The 24,411-nt window shown below is 48.0% G+C and overlaps 1 protein-coding gene across 5 annotated transcripts in view; it reads right to left on the reverse strand.

Annotated features, from left to right (window-relative positions):
* Positions 1-24,411, reverse strand: part of ZNF280D (zinc finger protein 280D) — a 761,599-nt gene that overhangs the window by 166,266 nt on the left and 570,922 nt on the right. For all 5 annotated transcript variants that reach the window (XM_086958356.1, XM_086958358.1, XM_086958354.1 and 2 more), the window contains one exon: positions 13,304-13,349. In XM_086958356.1, coding sequence (XP_086814482.1) covers positions 13,304-13,349 — 46 coding nt within the window. The remainder of the gene's footprint in view (positions 1-13,303; positions 13,350-24,411) is intronic.

The raw sequence follows: 24,411 nt of genomic DNA on the forward strand, positions 1-24,411 counted from the left end.
GTAGGGCCTTGCTTAAGTCCCATTAGAATTTTTGAAGAATAAAAGTCACTATAAGCTAGGGTAGAGGGTTAGAACTGTAAGGTTAGAATGTTTCAAAAGAACCCAGCTGTAAGTGAAGATAATGTGGACCTGGTGGAGGAACTCGACCTCACACCTTACTTGCACTTGGACTTCAAAGAATTGAGGGCCCTGTTGTAGGTCTGCATCCAACAAAACAAGGGCTCCAGGATCTCCTGGCTGAGTATGCAAAGGACTACCCCTCTGAGCAGGCTGACCCCCAGCAAGAGGAAGAAGGGGTGGAAGAGGAGGAGGATAATGATCCCCCCACCATCCCTAGGGAGGAAAGGGTCTCTGTACCCTTAACTCCAAGAGTCAACCTCTGGGAGCCTGAGAACGACACAGATGGACAGGGCCCCAGAGAACCCATTGAGGAGAGCCCCAATGAAGAGGACAACTTCTTAGCAAAGTTGGCCAAGAGGTTAGACCTAGAAACCAGGCTCCTGGCTCTAGAAAAAGAAAGGAAAGAGATGGGCTTAGCACCCATCTCTGGTGGCAGCAATACCAACAATAAGGATAAGGAGCAATCTTATGATCCTAAAATCCCCAGAGGGATTGTCCCTACATTTGAGGAAGGTGATGATATCACCAAGTGGTTCACAGCTTGTGTTATCAGAAGATTAAAGAAACCTCTCTGGGGGGGGGGCACTCCTGAGGGAACTGTTCTCTGGTAACGGCAGAGACAGGCTTCTGACCCTCTCTGGGCCAGATGCAGGGTCTTATGACCTCATGAAGAAAACTCAGATTGAGGGATTTGGACTCACTACTGAGGAGTACAGAATTAGGTGCAGGTGGGTTCACAAAACCCAGACCCAATCCTGGATAGTTTTTGTAGACTACTCAGTAAAGACACTGGATGGTTGGTTAACTGGACATAATTTGCATGATTTTACTGGACTTCATAATTTGTTTATGAAGGAACACATTTCGAGTAATTGCACGAATGAAAAGTTGCATCAGCATTTGGTAGACCTAGGTCTAATTTCTCCCCAAGAATTGGGAAAGAAGGCAGACCACTGGGTCAAGACTAGGGTGACAAGGACAGCCACTGGGGGTGACCAAAAGAAGGTGATCACAAAACCTGCTCAGGGGAAAGGTGGCGAGAATCCCCAAGATAAAAAGTCTGAGTCTTCCAAAGGATCCCACAAACCCTGTACAGGTGGGTGGGTCCCAAACTACTCCCTATGTGCCTCAGCCCTATAGGGGAAGAAATGTTGATCCTAACAAGGCCTATTGTAACAACTGTAAAAAGTTGGGACATTTAACTGCAGACAGAAACTGCCCCTACAATAAAGCCCCTAAGGCACCCAATACAGCTACTCCAGGGGCAGTAAATCTACAGATGGGATCAGAGGAGTGCCCAGAGCAAATCTGGGAATACACTCAAGCTAGTCTAGTCTCCTTGGGTGAAATGGAGGTTGCCAATGTAGCTGGTTGGCTACCCAACTGTAGCAAGTATCTTCAATACCCCTCCATTAATGGAACTAGAGTAGAAGCCCTGAGGGATACAGGTGCCAGCATCACTAAGGTAAAGGAAAAGCTGGTTTCCCCAGAGCAATACCTGGTTGGGAAAACTTACCAAGTTACCAATGCGGACAGCATTACCACCCAACGCCCTCTGGCTATGGTGACATTAGGATGGGGGAGGTTACTGGCCTGAAACCAGTAGTGGTCTCTCCACAATTGCCAGCTGACAGTCTACTTGGAAATGACCTGGAAACATCAGCCTGGGCTGAGGTTGAGCAAGTAACCCATGCAACCATCCTGGGTATCCCTAGACTGGTATCTGTGCAAACCAGAGCACAGAGAAAAAGAAGGGTTAACACGTAGGTTTGGAGCCTGAAAGTATGGCCAAACCAACCAAGAGAAAAAGCAAGGAGACTGGGGAACCAGCTTCTATACAGTCAGCCTCTCAGGACCCCTCTCCTCAGGGAGAGGACTTGGAAACCCTAGAGGGAACTGAGCCCATGGAGCTTGAGCCTTACCAGGCTGGACTCCATGGCCCAGGGGGACCCACTAGGGAAGAGCTGTGCCAGGGTCAGCGAGACTGCCCCACTATTGAAAGCCTGAGGCAGCAAACTGCTGCAGCAGCAAAGGGGGATGTCAGTGGTACCCAGAGAGCTTATTGGGAAGAGGGATTACTGTATGCTGAGGCAAGAAACACCAATCCTGGAGCTACCAGGAGGGTGGTAGTGCCACATAAGTACAGGGAGTTCCTCCTTACTTTAGCTCATGACATCCCCTTAGCTGGACACCTGGGGCCAACCAAAACTTGGGAAAGGCTAGTTAGCCACTTCTACTGGCCCCAGACGAACCAAAAGGTGAAGGAGTTTGTGAGCTCATGTGTTACCCGTCAGTCCAGTGGCAAGACAGGTGGCAAACCAAAAGGCCCTCCTGATACCACTGCCAGTGGTGGGGGTACCCTTTGAAAGGGTAGGTGTGGACATTGTGGGTCCACTTGAGCCTCCCACAGCCTCAGGGAACAAATTAATTCTAGTAGTAGTGGATCATGCTACTAGGAACCCTGAGGCAATTCCCCTTAGGGTTACTACAGTTCCTGCAGTAGCCAAGGCCCTCCTGTTTGTCTTCACCAGGGTAGGGTTTCCTAAGGAGGTGGTTTCAGACAGAGGTACCAACTTCATGTCTGCTTACCTGAAACACATGTGGAAAGAGTGTGGGTGCAGTACAAGTTCACTACCTCATACCACCCACAAACCAATGGTCCTGTGGAGAGGTACAACAAGAGATTGAAAGGTATGTTCATGGGACTCCCTGAAAAACTTAAAAAGAGGTGGGATGTCCTGTTGCCATGCCTGCTTTTCGCTTATGGGGAGGTGCCACAGAAGGGAGTGGGGTTTTCACCCTCTGAACTTCTGTTTGGTCATACTGTAAGGGGACCACTTTGTCTGGTGAAAGAGGGTTGGGAGACGCCTCTCCAAGAACCCTAACAAGACATTGTGGACTATGTGCTTGGCCTAAGGTCCAGAATGGCTGAGTACATGGACAAGGCATCCAAGAATCTTGAGGCCAGCCAGGAGCTGAAGAAGCACAGGTATGACCAAAAAGCTGCCATGGTTGAATTTCAACCTGGACAACAGGTGTGGGTTTTGAAGTCAGTAGCCCCTAGGGCTCTTCAAGACAGATGGAGTGGCCCTTACCCTATCCTGGAGAAAAAGAGTGAGGTCACTTACTTGGTGGACCTGGGCACCAGAAGGACACCCAAAAGGGTTATCCATGTGACCCGCCTGAAACTCTGCAATGACAGGGCTGACCTCACCATGCTGATGATGACTGATGAGGAACAGGAAGCAGAGAGTGAACCTCTCCCTGATTTCCTCGCTTCCAGCCCAACAGATGGGTCAGTGGATGGAGTGGTCTTTTCAGACACCCTCTATCCCCAACAGCAGACTGACTGCAAGCAAGTCTTGCAACAGTTTGCTAGCATATTTTCCTTGAACTCTGGACTGACCAGATGGTGTACACATGATGTGGACACTGGTGACAGTAACCCTGTCAAAAACAAAATCTATCGACAATCAGACCAAGTCAAGGAAAGCCTCAAAGCTGAAGTCAGCTAAGTGTGATTGAACCCTCTGAGAGGCCATGGGCAAGCCCAGTGGTTCTGGTCCCCAAACCTCATCAACAGGGTGAAAAGAGAGAGATGAGGTTCTGTGTGGACTATAGAGGGCTCAACTCTGTCACTAAGACAGATGCTCACCCCATTTCAAGAGCAGATGAGTTGATAGACAAGCTAGGGGCAGCCAAATTCCTCAGCACCTTCGACTTAACTGCAGGGTCCTGGCAGATTGGCATGGCCCAGGAGCTAAAGAAAAGATAGAATTCTCCACCCCTGATGGGCACTATCAGTTCACTGTAATGCCTTTCGGGTTAAGAATGGCCCTGCCACCTTCCAGAGGTTGGTGAACCAAGTCCTGACTGGATTGGAGTCCTTTAGTGCAGCTTATCTTGATGATATTGCGGTTTTTAACTCCAACTTGCAGGATCACCTGATCGACCTTGGGTAGGTTCTAAAAGCCCTGCAATCTGCCTATCAAGGCATCCAAATGCCAGATAGGGCAGGGCACTGTAGTTTACTTAGGCCACCTTGTTGGTGGGGGCCAGGTCCAACCCTTACAGCCCAAGATCCAGGGCATCCTGGACTGGGCAGCTCCAACCACCCAGACCCAACTCAGGGCATTCCTTGGCTTGATGGAGTACTACAGAAAGTTTGTGAAGGGATTATGGGTCCATTGTGATTCCCCTCACAGAACTCACATCCAATGTAATGCCCAAGAAAGGGAAATGGACTGGTAGCTGCCAAACTGCTTGTGACACGCTGAAAGAAGCAATGTGCTCAGCACCCATTCTAAAAGCACCAGACTACTCCAAGAAGTTCATATTGCAGACCGATGCCTCAGAGCTGGGGATAGGAGCGGTCCTCTCCCAGATCAATGAGGAAGGCCAAGACCAACCTGTTGCTTTTATAAGCAGGAGGCTACTCCCCAGAGAGCAGCGTTGGAGTGCCATTGAGAGGGAGGCCTTTGCTGTGGTTTGGTCCCTGAAGAAGTTGAGGACCTACTTGTTTGGAACTCACTTCCTGGTTCAAACTGACCAAAGACCTCTTGCAGATGAAAGGGGAAAATCCAAAACTACTGAGATGGTCCATCACCGTGCAGGGTATGGACTTTGAAGTGGAACACCGACCAGGGACTGCCCATGCTAATGCAGATGGACTTTCCAGGTTCTTCCACTTAGACAATGAAGAATCCCTAGGGCAAGGTTAGTCTCATCACCTTTTGTTTGAGGGGGAGGGGGGGGGGAAGAGAGTTGTGTGAGAAAGTGCCATCTTTCTTGCCTTGGTATGCCCCCGATTTTTTCTGAACTGCAGATGTGCTTTGACTGAGTGTGCCCTGGGTTCCTGCCAACCAGGTACCCAGGGCCTGTGTTCCTTCCCTAAAACTGTGCTGTAACTAAAAACCCAATTGGCATCTCTTGCCACCTGTCAGCCCTTAGTAAATGGTACCCTAGGTACCCAGGGCATGGTGACCAGAGAAGACCCCTGAGGGCTGCAGCACTTATTGTGCCACCCTCAGGGGCCCTGTACCCTGGCACCCACACACTGCCTTTGCAGGCTCAGTGCCTAAGTACAGGACTAAACCAAGAGTCGACATGGCACACATCCCTGTGTGCCATGCCCGCAGAACCCACTGCCCTGGCATACTTCAGTTACCCCTCTAGCTGGGTGCCCTATGCCAGAGGTGTGGGCACAGGTGCATGAGCCCTGTGTCCCTGCAGTACCCAGGGCCATTCGTGGGCACTGTAAGTGCAGTGATGCCATTAAGAGTATATGGTGCTGGGAGGTTGTCATTATGAACTCCACAGCACCATAATGGCTACACTGAAAACTGACAAGTTTGGTACTAAACTTCTCAGCACATTAAACCCGCAACGATGGGATTTAATGTAAAATGCACCAGTGAGCATCTTAGAGATGCCCTCAAAATCCTAACCTAAAATCCACATCTGGGCTGAGTGGATGCAGAGATTGCCAAACAGCAGACATGTTGCTGGATCCCTGGGTGGAGAGCCCCCTGCTCTCCTGGGCTTGCAACAATGCACATCCTGGGCGAGGTGCTAGGTCTCCTCCCCCAGGCTAGGCAGGGGGGAAGATTCAAAGGCATGCCGCCTCTGTGAGCTTCTCCAGACCACTTGCTGTACCCAGCAACTGGCCCCCACCAGTTCTAACCCCCACTCTGGCGGGAAGACTGGCGGGAAAAACTACGTCAGGAAGGAGGTTGCCAGCCTGTGGCAACCCCACTCCTCAGCTGGGGTAGACGAGGTGAAGCACGACCCCGGGCTCCGGCCATCTTGTAGATGGGGAGCCCTGTCCAATCCCAGCTAGGCTCCTGCCCCCCTCCCACAGGAGAGGAGCAGGCTAGGGGGTGTACTCATCCCAGGACAGGGACCCATTGGTCCCTGCCCTTGCCATACCTGTAAAGCCCCTAAATTAAGTATTTAGATGCTCCCTGAACCTTCCTTCCTCAGATCCAGATACGAAAAGAAGATCAAGAAGAAGAAGACCCGCTGTGCAGCTGCTAACAACAGGATGACAACAACTGACTTGGCCCCAGCCCCACCAGCCTGTCGATCCTGGTACCTGCTCCTGCCTAATCTCGGCGACTCCTGCGGACAGCAACCTTGGGACACCCCGAGGACCTGACTGCCTTGACCCTCCTAAAGACTGGGACTCCCATCAGAAGAGGCTCTGCTGCAACAACCCACCTGGTGCCAACCAGGAAGCTTCGGACCAGCTCACTCTGCACCCGCCGAGCCCGGGCTGGGCCCAACTGAACCAAGACCACGAGGACGTCCCCCCAGCGACTGGGACCCGAAGTCCAGACCCTCCTCGACAAACCAGCCTACCCCTGCAGACTCAGAACCAGGGGCCACCCCAACCGCGACCAGCCGAGGGTAAGCTTTTCCGACACCCAAAGACACCCCTGCAGCCGGCGCCCTACAGCCCCCTGTGCCTCCTTTTGGAGTACCTACCTGTGCTCCAAGATCCCAACTTACCTCTCGAAGTGCTGGTCACCTCTGGAGAGTCTCCGTCCCCGAGCCTGCACCCTTTGTTCCTTGTTGACCTTTCCCGTTGGATAACATTGAGTGCCCGACGGCTCAAGAGCACTCTGCACCCAGCCGCCGGAGTGCCACTGGCTATGCCACCTTTGTCCTATCCTACTTCCTCCCTTGCCCTAAGCAAGTGACCAGGAGCCCAGCTCCCACAGCCGCGTAGCCAGCAGCCACCAACCGAAGGCCCTTCTTTCCCTCATTGGATATCATTGGGCCTACCTACCTCTGCACCCGGCCGGCCCTGCGCGGCTGGGGCGGAACCGACTGTACTTACCTGACCCTGGAGGATGACTGAGTCTATACCCGGAACCTTAACTTCACCAGCCAAGTACTCACCTGGAAACCGGTAACTCACTTACCTGCCATTGGATAACATTGACCCATTCTGACTCGAACATTTTCAAAGTGTGAAGTTTTGAAAACTGTAAATATTCAGATAAAATCAGCCGAAGTCCGAATTCTGAAGTACTCATCTGCAAGCAGGCGAGAAGCCAGTACTGTACCTTGCAGCCCAGTATTGAACCGCAAAAGTAATCCTTACCGGGTTTGCTAGTAATTTGTATTTTCTCCATAGGAACCCATTGTATGCTGTTCTATGAAATTTCTTTTAAGTGCCTACTTTTGAAAACTTTAAATATTCTTTAAAAATCATAGGAAATACTGAAACGCAATTACCTACCTGTTTTAAGTTAAGACCCCAGTGCTGGCACTAGAAGCCCAGTACTGGATTACAAAATTAACGCGATCATACTTTACCTGCAACCTGAATTTTCTCTTTTTGAATAACATTGCCAGATTGTCATTGAAAAGTTTTTAAGTGTTAACTTTTAAAACCGCTTTATATTCATGAAAATTCACCACAATAACTAAAATGTTTCTGCTAATCTGGTTTCAGCTTAGACCCCAGGACTGAGTCTAGGATCTAGTCCTGGGACTACTAAAGTAATCTGTACTGTAATCAACTGTACTTTTAGGGTAACAATCCATTGAGCTCAATGCTAAAGTGTGTCTAGACTTGAGATGCCTTCAGCAACTCCTATACCTATTGTGTTCACCAACTTTGTTTCCTTGCAAAGCAATTACATGAGAGTTCTCATATCTAGCAAAGTATATTTTTATGCCTGTTGGTTCTAAAAATAAAACTATATCTTTGGATATAAAAACAATTGGCCTGGAGTTCAGTCTTTGAATGTGTGAAATCCTTTGCTGACTGAATCTGTACAACAAATGCTTTGCACTGCCCTCTGGTACTGCCTTATTGCTCGACCAAGCTACCAATTTGGAGAGTAAGGTCAGTCCGGACTTTAACCTCCGTTATACTTTTGGGGTCTGTTGACTCTATACACACTGTACATCATTATTGTCCAGCATATATAGAGCCACTTTCTCACACCTAATATATGGTACTGAGGTACCCAGGGCATAGGTACACAAGGAGTCCCCCGTGGGCTGAAGCATGCATTATGCCACCCATGGGAGACCACTCCAACTGTAACTACAGGCCTACAATTGCAGCCTGTGTAAGCTGGTGCTATCACCACTTACGACACATATAGGTTTCCCTATATCTAAGGTCACTGTACTTAAAACCTCTAAGTGACCCCTAAAGCAGGCCTTTCAATCCTGAAGGCAGGGTGCTTAGTTCTAAGTGTGAGGGTGCCCCTGCATGAGCAGGACACCCCTACAACCTTCATAGTCCATTCTTCCGGGTTGCAAGTGAACAGCCATTATGATGCATAGAGTGGCCTTGCATCATTATGAAATTACCATCTCTAAACTGACTGTAAAGAACCCGGTCATGTTTGGTATCGGACATATTGGAATCATACGGCCACACCATAAACGGTGTGGGAGGTATGGTCCAATGCACTGTAAAGCTCCTCCGGGAGGCCCTCCGTACTCCCGGTACCAGTCTTCTAGACCCGGACAGCAGAACAAGGCTGCTGCCCTCCTGCTGCTCAGCCAAGCTCAATCAGGGGAAGGCAGAACAATAGGTATCCTCTCACAGGGAGGTGTGACCACCTCCCAGACAGGGTTTAGTGTATTGGAGCGCTTGACAGTGCCACTCAGTTTGTTTGAGGGGCACATTTGTTGCTCTCCTTGCATAGTCTAGTTCAAACCAGCGCAGGGAGCCGTTGACTCCCGCTCTGCCGCAAAACTGGACAAAGGACATGGGAGTATCCTCCCCACTGTCCAACCCCTCCTCTGGGAGGGAACCCCGAATTGTCCCAACCCTCTCTGTAGGGTACTTATGGGCTTCCCTGTAGGTGGGTCCCTCGATTCGTCATGGGACAAGATTCATATCAAGACACCACTTCTTCGACCGTCTGGCTACTCTAGACTGCGTTGCACTTGGCTCTGGGTATCAAGACAGCAACAGGGAAGACTCCTGCTGCTTGGGGTCTTGTCGCTCTGCTCCTCAACTGCAACGTCCATGCACGTGCTCCATACAGGAACCTTCCAAGGCATGTGGACATCCAAGAAACCTGAAGTAATCTCCCTTGAAGTGAAGGAGTCACTTCCCTGCATCTGCAGGCACCACAATGAAGCTGACCAGTCTGATGATCCTGGGCTCCCACGGACTCCAAAAGGCTCAGCAACACAGGTGGTGATTCTTGACATCCCTCGAGACCTGCCCGGTCCTCTCACCAAGTTTAAGGCCAGTATCTCTTGTCGGAGCCGCAGGAACCGAACCCCTGTGTCCGGTGTCAATTTGCAGTTGCAAAGGCTTGTTGGATTCCTTCCACCAAGATCCTCGGGCTCCTTGGAGCCCCAACCTCAAGCATCTCCTATGACTAAGATCTTTTTCCTCACTGCATCACTTGCAATGGGCCTGCATCTTCGGTAAGCTACTCTGGATCCTCTTGCAACTCCAGTGCCTCCGACCTGCAGGTCCTCTTGAGGTCTTCTTTGAATTCAGCAGCCTCCTGTGATTGCTCGGGGCCTGCTCTGACTCCCCTGCTCGTGGTGAGTCACCTGGACCTTGCTAGTCCAGACACTGCACCTTTTTCGCTTTCCGGGTTGGTTGCAGTTGCCATGGCTTGTTGTTGCTCCCAACAAACACCGACCCCATAACTCTTGACATCTAAAGTGGGACAGCTCATGAACGGCTCCACAGTGTTGCCTGGTCTGCACAGCTGCAGCTCCAAGGTCACCGTCAGCTCTCCTGCAACACCCAACATCAGTGGGCATTCGTCTTCCATGCCTCTTGGTCACTCCTGAGTGGCATAGACTCGGTCCCCTCTGCTTGCAGGTACTTGTCTTGAATCCACCTTTGGGTTCCACTGGACACTTTCACCTTCTACAGCAGCGGCATCTTCCTGAAATCCTCCATTTTAGTCTGCAGTGGTTTCCGGTGACACTTCGCACCTATGCATCGGCTTCCCTTGTGTAGGTATCCTGGATTCTGGGGTATACACGAGTGAGGTGACTCTCCAACCTCCTGTCTTCCACCTGGATTCTTCAAGGGTCACTGGGAAGGGTCCTTCAAAACTGCAACCGCAACTTTCGCGCTGATTTATATTGAGTATGCAGCTGTGTTTCCACTATGCACACCAGCTCTGTGGGCTTCCTGGGGTTGCTAGCTTTCCCGAGTCTCCTTGTCCAAGTTCCTACTTCAGAGGCAGTTCGCATTCCACTTTTTTAGTATATGGTTTGGTCTCCCCCTGGACACCACTGTGTATTGTGCTTACCTTTTACAATTTAAGTATTGATGTGTATTTTTGTGTTGATGTCTTAGGGTAGGAGATATACCAAAGTGTTTGATTCTTTTTTGTTTGACCTACACTACATGAGTAGATCTGGTAGATCAAGCTGCTTAACACTCTTTCGGGATACGCCTGAAGGATGCTCTCGACAGCTACCACTTAGAGAGCGTTCTAAGTTTGTCTAAGACCACTAAAATCACCATAAGGGTGTCTGAATTAGTGCAAGGTGGTTCACTTAAATAAGTGTGCACTATATACTAAGTCTCCTACACTGCCTATAATCTTGAGGCTGTGACTGAAGGCACAAAGATCTCGCTGCTGCTTCGTGGTCCTTGAACCTCTCCAGGGCAGATTCGCTTTGGCGCAAAAAAGCCATGAACCACTGTCTATTGAAGTTGCTTGCACACCCGGCAAGAAGACAGATCCCTCCCCTTAACCCAGCGTGTCTCCTTGTGGTGATTGAAGATCCCATTGTCCTGGCGACTGAATCACTGGTATCCAAACCCAACTGAATTACTTGATTGGCTGCCCCTTAACTTTTGTTCTGTAACTCTGAAAAATGTCCCTGAACATTGTCAAGCAACTAAGGGACCACTGCCTTGGCTGATTCTATTAACGCATGAATGTATCGCCCCAACAAACTGGTTGCATTAGTCTACTTCAAGTCCATGCTACAGGAAGAAAACACTTTCTTTGCAGACTGTTCCATTCTCTAGGACTGACATTTTGCAGGAGCTTTTGAAAATTATCTTTGCGTTGGCTGTGAGGAACAGGAAGTTTGTACCACCAAACTCTTACTTAGGCGTAGAATGAGAATACACAAATTGCAGATCACCAGGAGCAGGCTTATACCTTCTTGCAACAGACTGCTGCCGATGTCCTAGGTTTCTGCAACATTTGAAGACTCAGCTCAGTGAGAACTTCATTTAAAGGCAGCAAGGGGCTCTGTATGATGAAGAAAATAACGTTAAAGTTCGATAGAAGGCACAGGTAACTCCAGCATCTTGTCAGCCTTTTTAATCAGAGCGATATGCTGTGACTCCAGACAGTGGAATTTCTTTTGCAGACAGCAACTCCCATTATGGGGAGGTAGTCAAACAATTCGCTACCTCAATGCCTGCGATCTCTGGATCTAAAGATACGATTTCACCCTCTTCCACATACAGATTCTGCTCATAAAAATACTAATCCTCCTCAGTGCGCTTCTGGGTCTCTCTCCGAGACCTATCCTTGACCATAAACATCACTGAAGGCAATACTGGTGTTGGCAATGGTGCAGGATACTCTGCCACCTGATCAGTAGAAGTCAGCTACACCGGTGAAGCAGCATGACACCAGCACGGATCCAGTCGACGCTGAAGATTCAACCAGCGCCAAGGATTCTCGGCGAACCTCTTGCACTGGTGATGGCGTAGCTCTTCTCAGTGCTGGAGGAGACGAGGAAACCTGGGCCACCGTAATAAATGACAGGAACAGCGCCTGCTAACAGTGTGCCGGAATAGCCCCCAAGGAGTAAGACAGTGGCCCCATGAGGCCCTCATGCCCTCAAGATGGGGTCAACGATCTACTGAAAATGCTATACATAGCATTCAGTAAACTCGACGGGTCAGACCCCGGAGTTGGAAATGCCGGGTACTTCTGCTCCTGTCTAGTATGCTCCTGTCTGGGACAGTCTCCGAATCAGGGCGTCCGAGTAGAGTCAAGGCCCTAGAACTAGAGGATGACACTGAAGCATCCTCCAGGGATGGAGTCTTATCTCTGTCTTCATGAGTCTATGAAATTCTGGGACACATGACTACGACGAGTCATCTCTCGAAGAACTACTGGGACACAGACTTCGGACGAGTTCTCTCTAAGAACGGCGTCGGGAACCATAATGCTGCTTCTTCTTAGGCTTTCTATAGGACGACTTCGAAGAGTGGGGAGATGGCGACTTCGACCAAGAAAGAGTCCGAACGTCTTGTCTTCTTCTTTCTCGCCTTGGCCATAAAAAGCTTCACCTCCCTCGCGTTCAATGCCTTGGAGTTCATCTTCTGGCAAGAGGAACAGGCATTGAGGGTGTGGTCCGAACTTCAGTACCAAAGATAGTCGTTGTGAGGGTCTGGGATCCACATCTGACTCTTACATTCCCTGCAAGGCTTGAATACAGACTTCCTTTGAGGTAATATTCTTCCCCTGCAACAACTTTCCTATTTTAAGGCAAAAATGTCACAAGAGTTCATAGTACTACAGAGAGCCTGGAAAAAATTGTTACACGTCAAAGGTGCGGAAAAAAGTGAACTGATGTCATCACGCAGACGAGGGCTTCTTATGGCTCCGATCAAGTCAGAAGCAGTCATGTCCGGAACAGTGGCATTCTGACATTCTCCTCGACATGAGAGAGCTGTAAAGAAATGTTTCAGTGGAATGCTGGCGCATTGGGATATTCAAAAGGTGAGGAATCCACAGGTAGATGTATCCATTAGAAATGCCTAGTTGCACAAATTGAGTACACCTGTTCCAAAGACACAAAATATCATGACCCAAAAATGGTACTTGCATGGCAAAATCTCTAAGCACAAGTGGTGGAACCGAATCAGTTACTCGATTGACACTAGCCTTGGACAAGGCCCGATAGCAATCAAGGTTGGTTCAGGCAATGCTACAGACCATGCTTGATCCAAGTATATACATGCACAAATAACACATCTAGGTGTGCCATGCTTATCACAGTGTGTGTATGCATTCACAAACACTCTATACCCTGAACTAGCCATCAGCTTCGGAATAAACCAGCAACATTCATCCGTAAAATATTAACAAGGTAGATGGGTGTTGACGTGGATTCTCATGTTGTCTAACAGTGGACCACAACATGCTCCTATCAACATATTTTCAAATCTGCTACATGCAATACCATTACCTCTTACCTCAACATTCAGTAGTTTCTTTTCAATTGAAGCCTCAGTCTTATGCCTATGGCAGTATAAGAAAAGATTACTTCAGACCCATAGTAAAATAACATAACTATGCACTGAATGGTTATATTATAAAATAAGTCTCCAACAATAAAGTACTCAAACACAGCCACATTTGCACTCATATTTCTTTTGAGTAACTAGTGGGGAGAAATGATTAACTTGTACTTTTCAACATTATGAATGTCTTACACAGGTTTACAAATAAAGTTACCAAACATAGATATCTAATGGGCAAGATGTAATACAAGCACACTGAATGTGCAAGATACATGAACATCAGTGATTGCAAATAACATTAATCTGCAACAGTAAGGAAAGCGTTACTTACTCTGTACCCATCAGTTTGTATTGCCGCAGATTCACATGTTTTGCCTACTGCATACTCTTACCATCTAGTGTTGGAGTGAATATTTTCAAGTTGTTCTTCTTTGAAGAAGTCTTGGGACTTAAACCGTGGGAAACCTACCTTAGTCCACAATGCACTGGCACAAAGATTCTTCCATAATATTGTATTTACCCCAGGGGGTGAGTAATTGGATAGTTGAGAAGCTGGGCAGACCATATTAACTGTACAATGTGAGAACCAACAGAACATGTGAAAATACTGGGTCACAATTCTGGGGATAAGGGACTGCGTTTAAATCTACAGCACTACATGCTACAGATGGCCACTGTGTAACTTTTTCCATTTGTAGCATGTGGCGCTGTAGATACACATGCTCTGTATAGACTATAAACCTGTGGCTCCTGAAAAATAAGTTACTTCTCTTCGGTATTGCTCTTTCGGGTTCCTCACCTTGTGAATACCCCCAGAAGACAGACAATCTGGATATTTTTTTTTTATCAGACTCCTTTACGTGGCGTTGTGTGGCGAAGCATCAGTTTCATCTTGCTGTGGAATTTATGCCCGGCCACGTAAAACCGGCCCTTCCATGTGTCGATGTCTGGTGTAGAACCCTTATTAATCAGATTTGACAGTGTGCAGATCTCTAAAAGGAACCTTTTTAGATTTAGAAAATAAAATCTATATCATAGAACATGGAGCAAGGAGGGTTGGTGAGGAATCTGCAGTCAGATAAGAGTATTCCCCAGAAAGAGCACTATCAAAAGGTACCTTGGTAATCAATATCAACGCAGCCCCTTCCCAGGTGGTGGGTCTGTGAACTGGCTTAGCCCAAGAAGTCCTGCCCCCGCACCACTCAAGGTATCCAGACAATAGTGCCTTCTGAACATGTGAATGGCTATCCATGCAGAAGCCCGACAGATGTCCAACACAAGAACTCCTAACAGCAAGTTACAGTGTGGTGGTAGCAGCCCAGGACCTGTTCGATTGCACCTACAGACCTTCCAGAGGCTTTTTCTAGGCTAATCTATAGCAGATCTTTATGCAATGCACAGTCCAACTAATAGTTTGTTTATACACCGTTATTCTCCTTTTCTTCCCTGAGATGCGTTGATCGTCCACCGGACAGCTCTTGGTGCGATGGATGGAAAATGCTACATACCAGTATGCATCTGTTCTTGGCATGTAGAGTTGCAGTTACACAATATGCATAGATCGCCACCTGGAGTTGGGGTCGGATGTTTGCACTTTGTTATTGTCCTGAAAAAGTCTTTGGAAGTCACAAGATAGGGGACTCCTGCTGTGGACCATAGTGCGCATGGGCATCGGCTCCATCTTCAGATAGTTTTTTCGCCAGTGAAGGGAAATTATGGAGTTTTGTGAGAAACAGAAAAGATGCCTATTTATGGTGTATCTAAATAAGATAATACTGGAACAGATATTGGTAGCCGGGGAGGCGGGTGGGCGTGTGCAACTCTACATGCCAAGAACAGATGCATACTGGTAAGTAGAATTTTCTGCTCGAGGCATATGAGCTGCAGATTACACACTATGCATAGATTGTATAGCAGTACTCCACCGTCGCAACGACCACCAGTATCTGTTGCAGTTGTTTGAAATAATGTTTTGAGTACAGCCAGGCCTACACTAGCTATTTGCTTTGCCTGCACACCTACACAATAATGTTTTTTAAATGTGTGTGGTGAAGACCATGTACCTGCTCTGCAGATGTCATCTAAGGGAATGTTCCCTATGAAAGCCATTGAAGCCCCTATTTTTCTTGTAGAGTGGGCTTTAGGTGGAATAGTTAAGGTGCGTTTTGCTTTCTGATAGCAAATTTGAATACATTTTACAATCCACCTTGCAATTCCAGATTTTGATATAGGATTGCCTTTATGTGGTGGAGAGAAGGATACAAAAAGTTATTTTGATTTACGAAAAGGTTTGGTCAATCTAATACAGGAGTGCTTTTTTGACATCTAGGGTGTGAAGAGCTCTTTCTGCAACTGTTAGCGGTTGCGAGAAAAATATTGGTAACTCGACAGACTGGTTGAGATGAAAAGGAGAAATGACTTTGGGTAGGAATTTTGGGTTTGTCCTAAGAACCACTTTATTATGATTGTATTTGTAAAAATGGTTCTTGAATGGTAAGTGCTTGAAGCTCACTGACTCTTAAGAGAAGTAATGGCTATTAGGAAAGTGACTTTCCATGTAAGGAATTGTAGCACAAGTTACTACTTGTGTAACAATATATCTGTAAGAGACATTAGTTAGTGATAGATTCCTTACCTTAGAATATCCCCAGAAGTCAGACTGGATCCGGAAATTTTTTCGTAGCAATACCCCTGCGTGTCGGTAGGCGTCGTCCGCGGCCGGCGTTGGCGTCATTAGCGCCTGAATGACATCGTCTGAGTACTTAGACGCCGCCCATGTGCGCTGACGTCAGTTCTGATACACAGATTTTCCTCGCCAGATACACAGAGCCATGATAGAACCAACACTGGTGCCATGAAACTAGGGCCCTGAAAGGCGACAACCTTAACCCTAGATATCGGTTCGCAGAACGGGGAGGATGGGTGGGTCGGTAAGGAATCTATCACTAACTAATGTCTCTTTTAGATATATCGTTACACAAGTAGTAACTTGTCCGTCTGAAAGAGACACGTTAGTGATAGATTCCTTCCCTTAGAATAGATAACGCAGCAATACCAACTCTGGCGGTGGGTCGGCAAACCAATAATCACACCAGAAAGTCCTTGAGGACGGAACGGCCAAAGAAGCCATCCCTCCGGACTTGGCTGTCCAGGCAGTAGTGTCTTGCAAACGTGTGCAGCGAGGCCCACTTAGCTGCCTGGCAAATGTCCTGCAAGGGCACTCCTCGGCCCAGGGCAGTTGTAGTCGCCGTGGCCCGAGTAGAATGAGCCCGCAATCCAACAGAGGGCTCCTTTTTGGCCAAGGAGTAACATGCCTGGATAAAGGTTTTGAGGCAGGTGCTGCGGAGGGAGGTGTGGAGTGGCCTCGCCTTTGTCCCCGACCACCACCACGGCGGTTTCCACAGCCGCCACCGCGCTGTTGAACATTCTGCGGTGCGTGGCTGGCAGCACGTGTGGGGGCGCCCCTTCCATGGCCACGAAAGGAGCGAAAGGCACCCAATTGCTGGCGTGTGGCCGAGAGGCCCAAGGACTTGGCCGTAGCCCTGGAGTCCTTAAAACGCTCAAGCGCATAGTCTGCCTTTTCGCCAAAGAGGCGACGGCCATCGAACGGCATGTCCAGAAGTGTGGCCTGGACATCGGCCGAAAAGTTGGCGGACCTCAACCAGGCGTGGCGTCGAACCGCCACTGTCGTTGCCATCGCCCTGCCCAGTGAGTCTGTAGTATCCAGCCCACACCGGATGGAATATCGCGCTGCATTTAGGCCCTCCACAAGGGTTTGGGCGAGTTTAGCCCGGACTTCCTCCGGACATTGTGGCAGCACGTTCGCGACTGCGTCCCACAGGGTGTGGGTGTAGCGGCCCAAGAGACAAGAGGTATTGACAGACCGCAGCCCCAAACTCAGGGACGAGAACACTTTCTTCCCGAATTGTTCATATCTATTGGATTCCCGATCAGGCGGATCCGTAGAGAATGCGGTCTGGGAAGTGGAGGCCTGGATAACCAGGCTCTCGGGGGTGGGATGGGTGGACAAAAAGCAAGGGTCGCCCGGGGCCGGGCGGTAGCGTCTAGACACGTTCCTATCCACAGGCGGACCTGTGGCGGGCTTGGACCAAGTGCCCACAAGAACTTCACACAATGCCTCATTGAACGGCAGCAGGGGCTCACTGGAGCTTGTCTGCGGTTTGAGGACCTCAGTGAGGAGGTTAGTCCTCACGGCCGCGACGGGGAGCTCAAGGTTTAAGGCCTTGGCCGCCCTCGTCAACACTACACTGTAAATAGACCCCTCCTCCGTAGCGACGGTGGGAGGGGAGACAAATCCAGTGTCTGACGTAGTGTCAATACCACTGGCCTCCCCAAGCTCATATGTCCAGTCCTCTTGAGACTGGCACTCCAATGCCAGAGGGTCTTCAGACCCCTCCCAGTCACCTTCGTCACCCGTCTCCTGTAAAACAGGGGCAACAGACGGGGCCTCCTCATGGAAATAAAAATCTCCAAAGGACATCGGAAGCGGCGCCCAGCGGCGCCATTCCGGCGCCAGAGTCGCACCGAGGGGAAGATTGGGGACGGCGTCCACAGCGGGCGCCTGGGGCGACACCCCGGATCCGGAAGCGGATCCGGTGAGGTCCTGCGGCGCTGGGACCGAAGTCGCCGGCGGCGCCAGGGCTGAAGCACCCGACGGCGTTGGGGCCGAAGCACCTGACCCGCTAGGGCCTCCAGCCGGGACAGTTGGGCCCGGAGGCGCCACGGAACCCGGCTGAGGAGGGAGGGACCTCATGGCCATGAGGTACCGCTCGATCTCCTCCGGTGACGCGCTGTGCCCAGGGACCCAAAGGTGTGGGGCAGGCGGCGACGCTTGCGACTCCGTCGAAGCCTCGTGGGTGGTGTCACCCGAACCCCCGGCCGCATCGTGCGAGCGTCGGGGTGGGTCGGAGGAACGATGACGTCTCTCCGACCTCTCATGCCTCTTACCTGAGGACTTGGATCCTGACGACCGGTGTCCACTCCCGGAGCTGCGATGACTCCGACCCCGCGACCGGTCCCTCGACCTCCCGTGGGACCGGGACCTGGAACGGCGCGGGGCCGACTGCCGGAGCTCGAGTCGCTTGCGGGACCGCTCCCGCCTAGCTTTAGACGTCAGGGCCCGGCAGTCGGAGCAGGTGCGGTCGTCGTGGTCGAGGCCTAAACACTTCAGGCACCGGCGATGGGGGTCGGTAACCGACATCAGTCGGTCGCACTTCGAGCAGGGTTTGAACCCGTGCATCCCTACCGGCACCGATAGAGTCGAAGACTCGAGTAAAGAAATGATCAGAAAGATCATAAAGTTTAGTCAGAAAATGATTAGGGCTAGAGCTTCTCCGGATCTGCGCAAGCTGGCGCGGAAAAAAGAACTGACGTCAGAGCGCATGGGCGGCGTCTAAGTACTCCGACGACGTCATTCCGGCGCCAACGACGCAGACGAGGGACGCAGGCGCCGCCTACCGACGCGCAGCGGTATTGCTACGCAAACATTTCCGGATCCAGTCTGACGCCTGGGGATATTCTAAGGTAAGGAATCTATCACCAACGTGTCTCTTTCAGATATTCACATTTGTGCATAGGTTCGAACGGAGGACCCATGAGTCTTGTGAGGACAATATTTAAGTTCTACATAGGTGAGGGTGGTACTCTAGGTGGAATGATTCTTTTGAGTCCTTCCATGAAGGCTTTGATGGCAGGGGCAGGTACTCTAAATAATGACAAATGTTGTCTATTTTGCAAATAAGCTGCTTTAGCAGCAAGGTGCAACCTAATAGATGTAAAATGCTAAGTTAGACCTTTGGAGGTGTAGCAGGTAACATATGATGTTCTGGATTGACACATCTAAGGGATTGACCTTGTTATTGTTACAGTATATAACAAATCTTTTCCACTTGGCTGCATAGCAAGCTCAAGTGGTTGGGCGTCTAGCTTCTTCAATAATGTTCTTATAATCAGGAGGAAGGTTAAGGTAACCAAACTCTAAGATCTCAGGAGCCAGGTCGTTAGGTTGTGCTGTGCTGAATCTGGATGTCTGATCTCTCCATGGCTCTGGGTTGAGAGGTGTGGAGAGAAGTGTAGTTTTTGGTGGGGGACTACTGAGAGTTCCAGTAACGTGGTGTACCACGGTTGTCTGGCCCAAGTTGGAGCAACCAGGATGAGAGTCAGTGAGTGTTGCTGTAGCTTGCGTACCACTAGTGGAATGAGTGGGAGAGGCGGAAAAGCGTACGCAAATCTGCTCGACCAATTCATCCATATCGCATTGCCTTTGGACAATGAGTGTGGATACCTGGCGGCGAAGGTTGGGCATTTGGCGTTTTCATGGGTTGCGATTAGATCGATCTCTGGGTGCCCCCACAGTTGGAAGAATGGTTGAAGAACTTGCTGATGCAGTTCCCATTCGTGAGTGTGTTGTGTTTAATGACTCAGCAGGTCTGCTATGCAGTTTTGGACTCCTAGAACGCGTTTGGCTAGGAGAGAAAGGTTTTGAGGAATGGCCCATCTCCATATGCTCTGTGCTAGGTGGGAGAGTTGGAGAGTGTGTATCCCGCCTTGTTTTCGTATGCAGTATACTGCCGTCATATTGTCTGTGCGAACTAGATCAGCTTTAGCTAGAATGTGTTTCTGGAATGCTTTTAATGCTAGAAATATGGCTAGCAATTCCAGCTGATTGATTTGGAGCAACCTTTTTTGGGGTGTCCATGTGCCCCGAATGGTATGATGCAACAGATGAGCTCCCCAGCCGGAGAGCAATGTGTCTGCTCTTAGCACTATCTGAGGAACTGGCTCGATGAACGGTTGCCCTTTGGAAAGGTTTTTGATGTTCCACCACAGCAGAGAACGATGAGTGCGACCGTCCACCAACACCAGGTCTGTTAGATGACCTTGAGCCTGGTTCCACTGATGTGCTAGACATTCCTGTAGGGGACGCATCTGGAGTCTTGCGTGAGGGACTATGAAAATACAAGAGACCCTCATTCCTAAAAGTTGCATGAACACTCGAGCTGGGAGAGAGTGCTGTGGTTGAAACTTTGTGAGAAGGCTTTTTATGCTTGATATCATGACTGGTGTTGGATATGCAAGTGCCTTTAAGGTATTTAATGTTGCCCCTAGATATTACTGTATGTGGGACTGTTGCAGGAGAGACTTTGGATGGTTCATGATAAACCCCAAGTCGTGAAGCAGTTGGATTGTAGCGTGAGTGTTGTACGCACTGGTTGTACGAGTTGGCTTTTATGAGCCAGTCGTCTAGGTAGGGGTACACATGAATGCGTTGCCTCCTTAGATGAGCTGCAACTACTGTAAGACACTTGGTGAAGACCCTGGGTGCTGTGGTGACTCCGAATGGGAGTACCTTGAACTGGTATTGCTGACCGTCCACTACAAACATGAGATACTTTCTGTGAGAGGTGTGAATGGGAATATGAAAGTAGGCGTCCTTGAGACCTAGAGTAGCAAGGAAATCGCCTTGTGCCAGTAGAGGGAGAACCTGTTGAAGCGTGACCATGTGAAAGTGGTTCGATTATAAATATAGGTTTAGGGTTATGAGGTCTAGGATGGGCTTTAGTGAACCGTCCTTTTTTGGAATGAGGAAGTACAGCCCTGTGTTTTGTTGATGCAGTGGTACTGGTTCTATTGCATGTTTTTGTAGAAGGGAGATGACTTCTTGTTTGAGCAGTGATAAATGATCTACTGACATTTGACGCTGCCTAGGTGGTATGTTTGGAGGGAGGGGGGTGGGGGGGGGGGGGGGTAGAAGTAAGTTCTAGACAGTAGCCTGATTGAAAGATTTGTCTCACCCCCCTGTGATGTTGTTGCATACAGGACATTGAGGTGATCAATTTATCTTCATATGAATTATCTGCTAATAGGATTTCGGTACTGAAGAAAGGTTTGGGCTTCTGTCCTGTAACACAACAAGATTGGTGTATGACTAAAATAGACCTGTTTAAATTTGTGAGAAACCTTAAGTTGAAAAAGCACTTTGCACATGTAGCAGATAAAGATAAACAGTCTTTGAATAAAACATTGAGTGAAGTAACAATTCAGGAATTGAAAGACACACAGCTTCTGTTATCATTGACTGAAAGAGAGGATGATCCGGTCACTATGTCAAAACTCATTGATGATTTGGAAATTGAAAGATTTCAGAGGGAGGGTAGTGGACTCCAAGTTAAATCAAAATGGACTCCACAATTAATTGTGGGTAATACGATTGATGTGGTCTTTAAGATGGTAAACACTGACATTGATAAGGAAATGGATATTTCCCGTAAGAAAAAGATCAACAGACGTCAGGATAACCTAACAAATGGTGAGAGAGAGGCCTTACATGAACTCATCAATAATAAATCTATTACTATACGCAGTGCTGACATGGGTGGTAATATAGTGGTATTAGATACGAAGGATTATAACGATGAAGCCTACTCCCAACTTAATAATACTTTATACTATGAGAAACTTACCTCCAATCCAATGAATGACCTGATTACTAAAATTAATGACAAAATAAAAGCATGGTATGAACAATCTCTTTTAGACCATGACGAATATCTGTACCTTTCATTAAATGCACCTAGATCACCATGCTTGTATACTCTTCCCAAAGTTCATAAATGCCGGGACAAACCGCCGGGACGGCCAATTGTCTCCGGCATAGGTGGACCAACAGAACGCTTATCAGAATTAATTGACTGTTTCCTTCGACAATATGTATACAATTTGCCGTCTTTCATTGAAGATACAAAACATGTCTTAAAGTCACATTAGACGTAGTGTCTTTGTATACTATCATTGATCACAACCTTGGTATACATGCTCTAGATCACTTTCTCAGCCGTAGACCGGCGGAACTATATGACCACACTCAGATGATTTTACAGATGACTGAACTGGTTCTAAAAAATAATGTCTTCTTATTTGACGGACATTGGTTTAGGCAGCGTCTTGGGACCGCTATGGGTTCACGATTTGCTCCGTCTTTCGCCAACCTGTTCATGGGTTGGTTCGAGGCGGAGCGGATATGGGGACCCGGTGGTGGTGAATGGACACCCTATATACAATATTGGGGCAGATTTATTAACGACTGCCTACTAATATGGACAGGAACAATTGAGAGACTGAAAGGTTTTTTTGATTACCTAAATGATAATACATATAACCTTACATTTACCACCTACTATGACAGTCAGTGCATCACATTCCTGGATGTGGAGCTCTTCGTAGAGGGAGATAAGATAAGGAGCAGAATGTACAGGAAACCTACAAGCTGTAATGCGATTTTACACGCTGGGAGCTGTCACCCCAGCAGTCAGAAGAATGCTATACCATATGGGGAGCTAATTAGGGCCCGACGCAATTGCGCCCTAGACAGTGACTTTGAGTGTAATCTTATTGACATGACAGACAGATTTTTGAAACGTGGATACAATCAGGATATAGTTGCAACTGCAGTATCCAGAGTTAAGAAAGTTAAAAGGAAATCGACCTTGATCAGACACAATAAAGACGCAAGAATAAGAGATAACAAGATCAGACTGATAACAAACTATGGGATAGGTAGTTCTAGATTGTTTACCATTTTGAACAAACACTGGCACTTACTTCTTATGGATCAAGATCTCAGACCATACTTATGTAACAGACCGAGCCTGACTTTTAGGAGAGGAACTACTCTGAGGAATTTGGTGAGTCCTAGCTACCCAAGTAAACCCAGTAGAACTGATTGGTTGAGTAGTTTCAAAGGTTTTTACAAGTGTGGGAGGTGTATCTCATGTAGATGGGCGAAAAGTAAGGTACTGCAGTTCAACTATAACAATTCAGTGGAATATACTATTGGAATGTTTATTAATTGTGACACGACGTATGTGATCTATGTAATAGCCTGCTCCTGTGGTAAGATCTACGTGGGGAGCACGATCAGGAGACTTAGGGACAGAATGGCTGAGCACTTTAGAGCCTTAAAGAATGGAGACACACGTTACCCAATAGCAGCACACTTGGTACAGAATCAGGAGCATAGAGGACAACATATTTTCTCCTATCATGGGATTGACCACATTAAACCTGACCCACGTGGGGGTAATAGACTACTGACACTAAGGAAAAGGGAAGTGCCCTGGCTGATCAAATTGAAAGCTGTTGAATGTGGCCTTAATGTTGACCATGAATATGAATATTACTTAGGACAATAGGTATTCTATATATATATATATATGTTGTCTTCAGTAGAAATATTGCAGATATGTGGGAAATTATGTTGTATTGAATGTACTCTGTCCCCTTCCCCTGGCCCCCTCTCTCACTTTTCTTCTCCTTTTTGTAAAGATACTGGATTTGAACTAACAATGTACAAAAGAATGGTTTTCTTGTCCCCTTGTGTGAACGGCACCATGGAAGGGATGTCTTGTATTGCTGTTCCGAGAATGAAGGAATTACGAATTGGTAATATCTGTACAATGTTTGAGTACATGAAGTATATGATATAACTATGTTATTGGGATTTTGCATTCTACCGTAAACTGCCTTTTCAAATCTTGTTTGCAAATTTTCATGATATTGACCTAGGTTCCGGTTTTGGATTTATTGACGACACCGATTTAGCGTCTGTTTAAATAATTAATTTAATGTTATTCCATCTGAACATCCCCTTGCCTCGCTTTACAATTAGCAAGTGATAACTTCCATACAAACTAGAATGTTTATTCGAGATAATAGACCTAACTTTCAATGCTACTTGTATATTTGATATCATTCAAGCGTCTTAACCAATCCAAGATGGCGCTTGTTTACATTATCGGAGTTTATAGGATAGGAGATATTGAGTTATCAGTAAAACTTCTTAAAGCTCCGATTGTGGTATTTGTGGACCAATATACCACGAGCATTGAATAATAATTGTACAGATACGATATTGAGCCTATTACGAACACACATTACTTGAACACAGCAACATGCGGTTCCGCTATAAATAGCCATTGTAAGATGGCGCGGGTGCAGAACGCCACTTTATACTCGTGGATAAGCTGTTGCGGTAAGTCTAG

The sequence above is a fragment of the Lissotriton vulgaris genome, chromosome 2_1, assembly GCF_964263255.1.
Source record: "Lissotriton vulgaris chromosome 2_1, aLisVul1.2, whole genome shotgun sequence".
NCBI lineage: Eukaryota > Metazoa > Chordata > Amphibia > Caudata > Salamandridae > Lissotriton > Lissotriton vulgaris.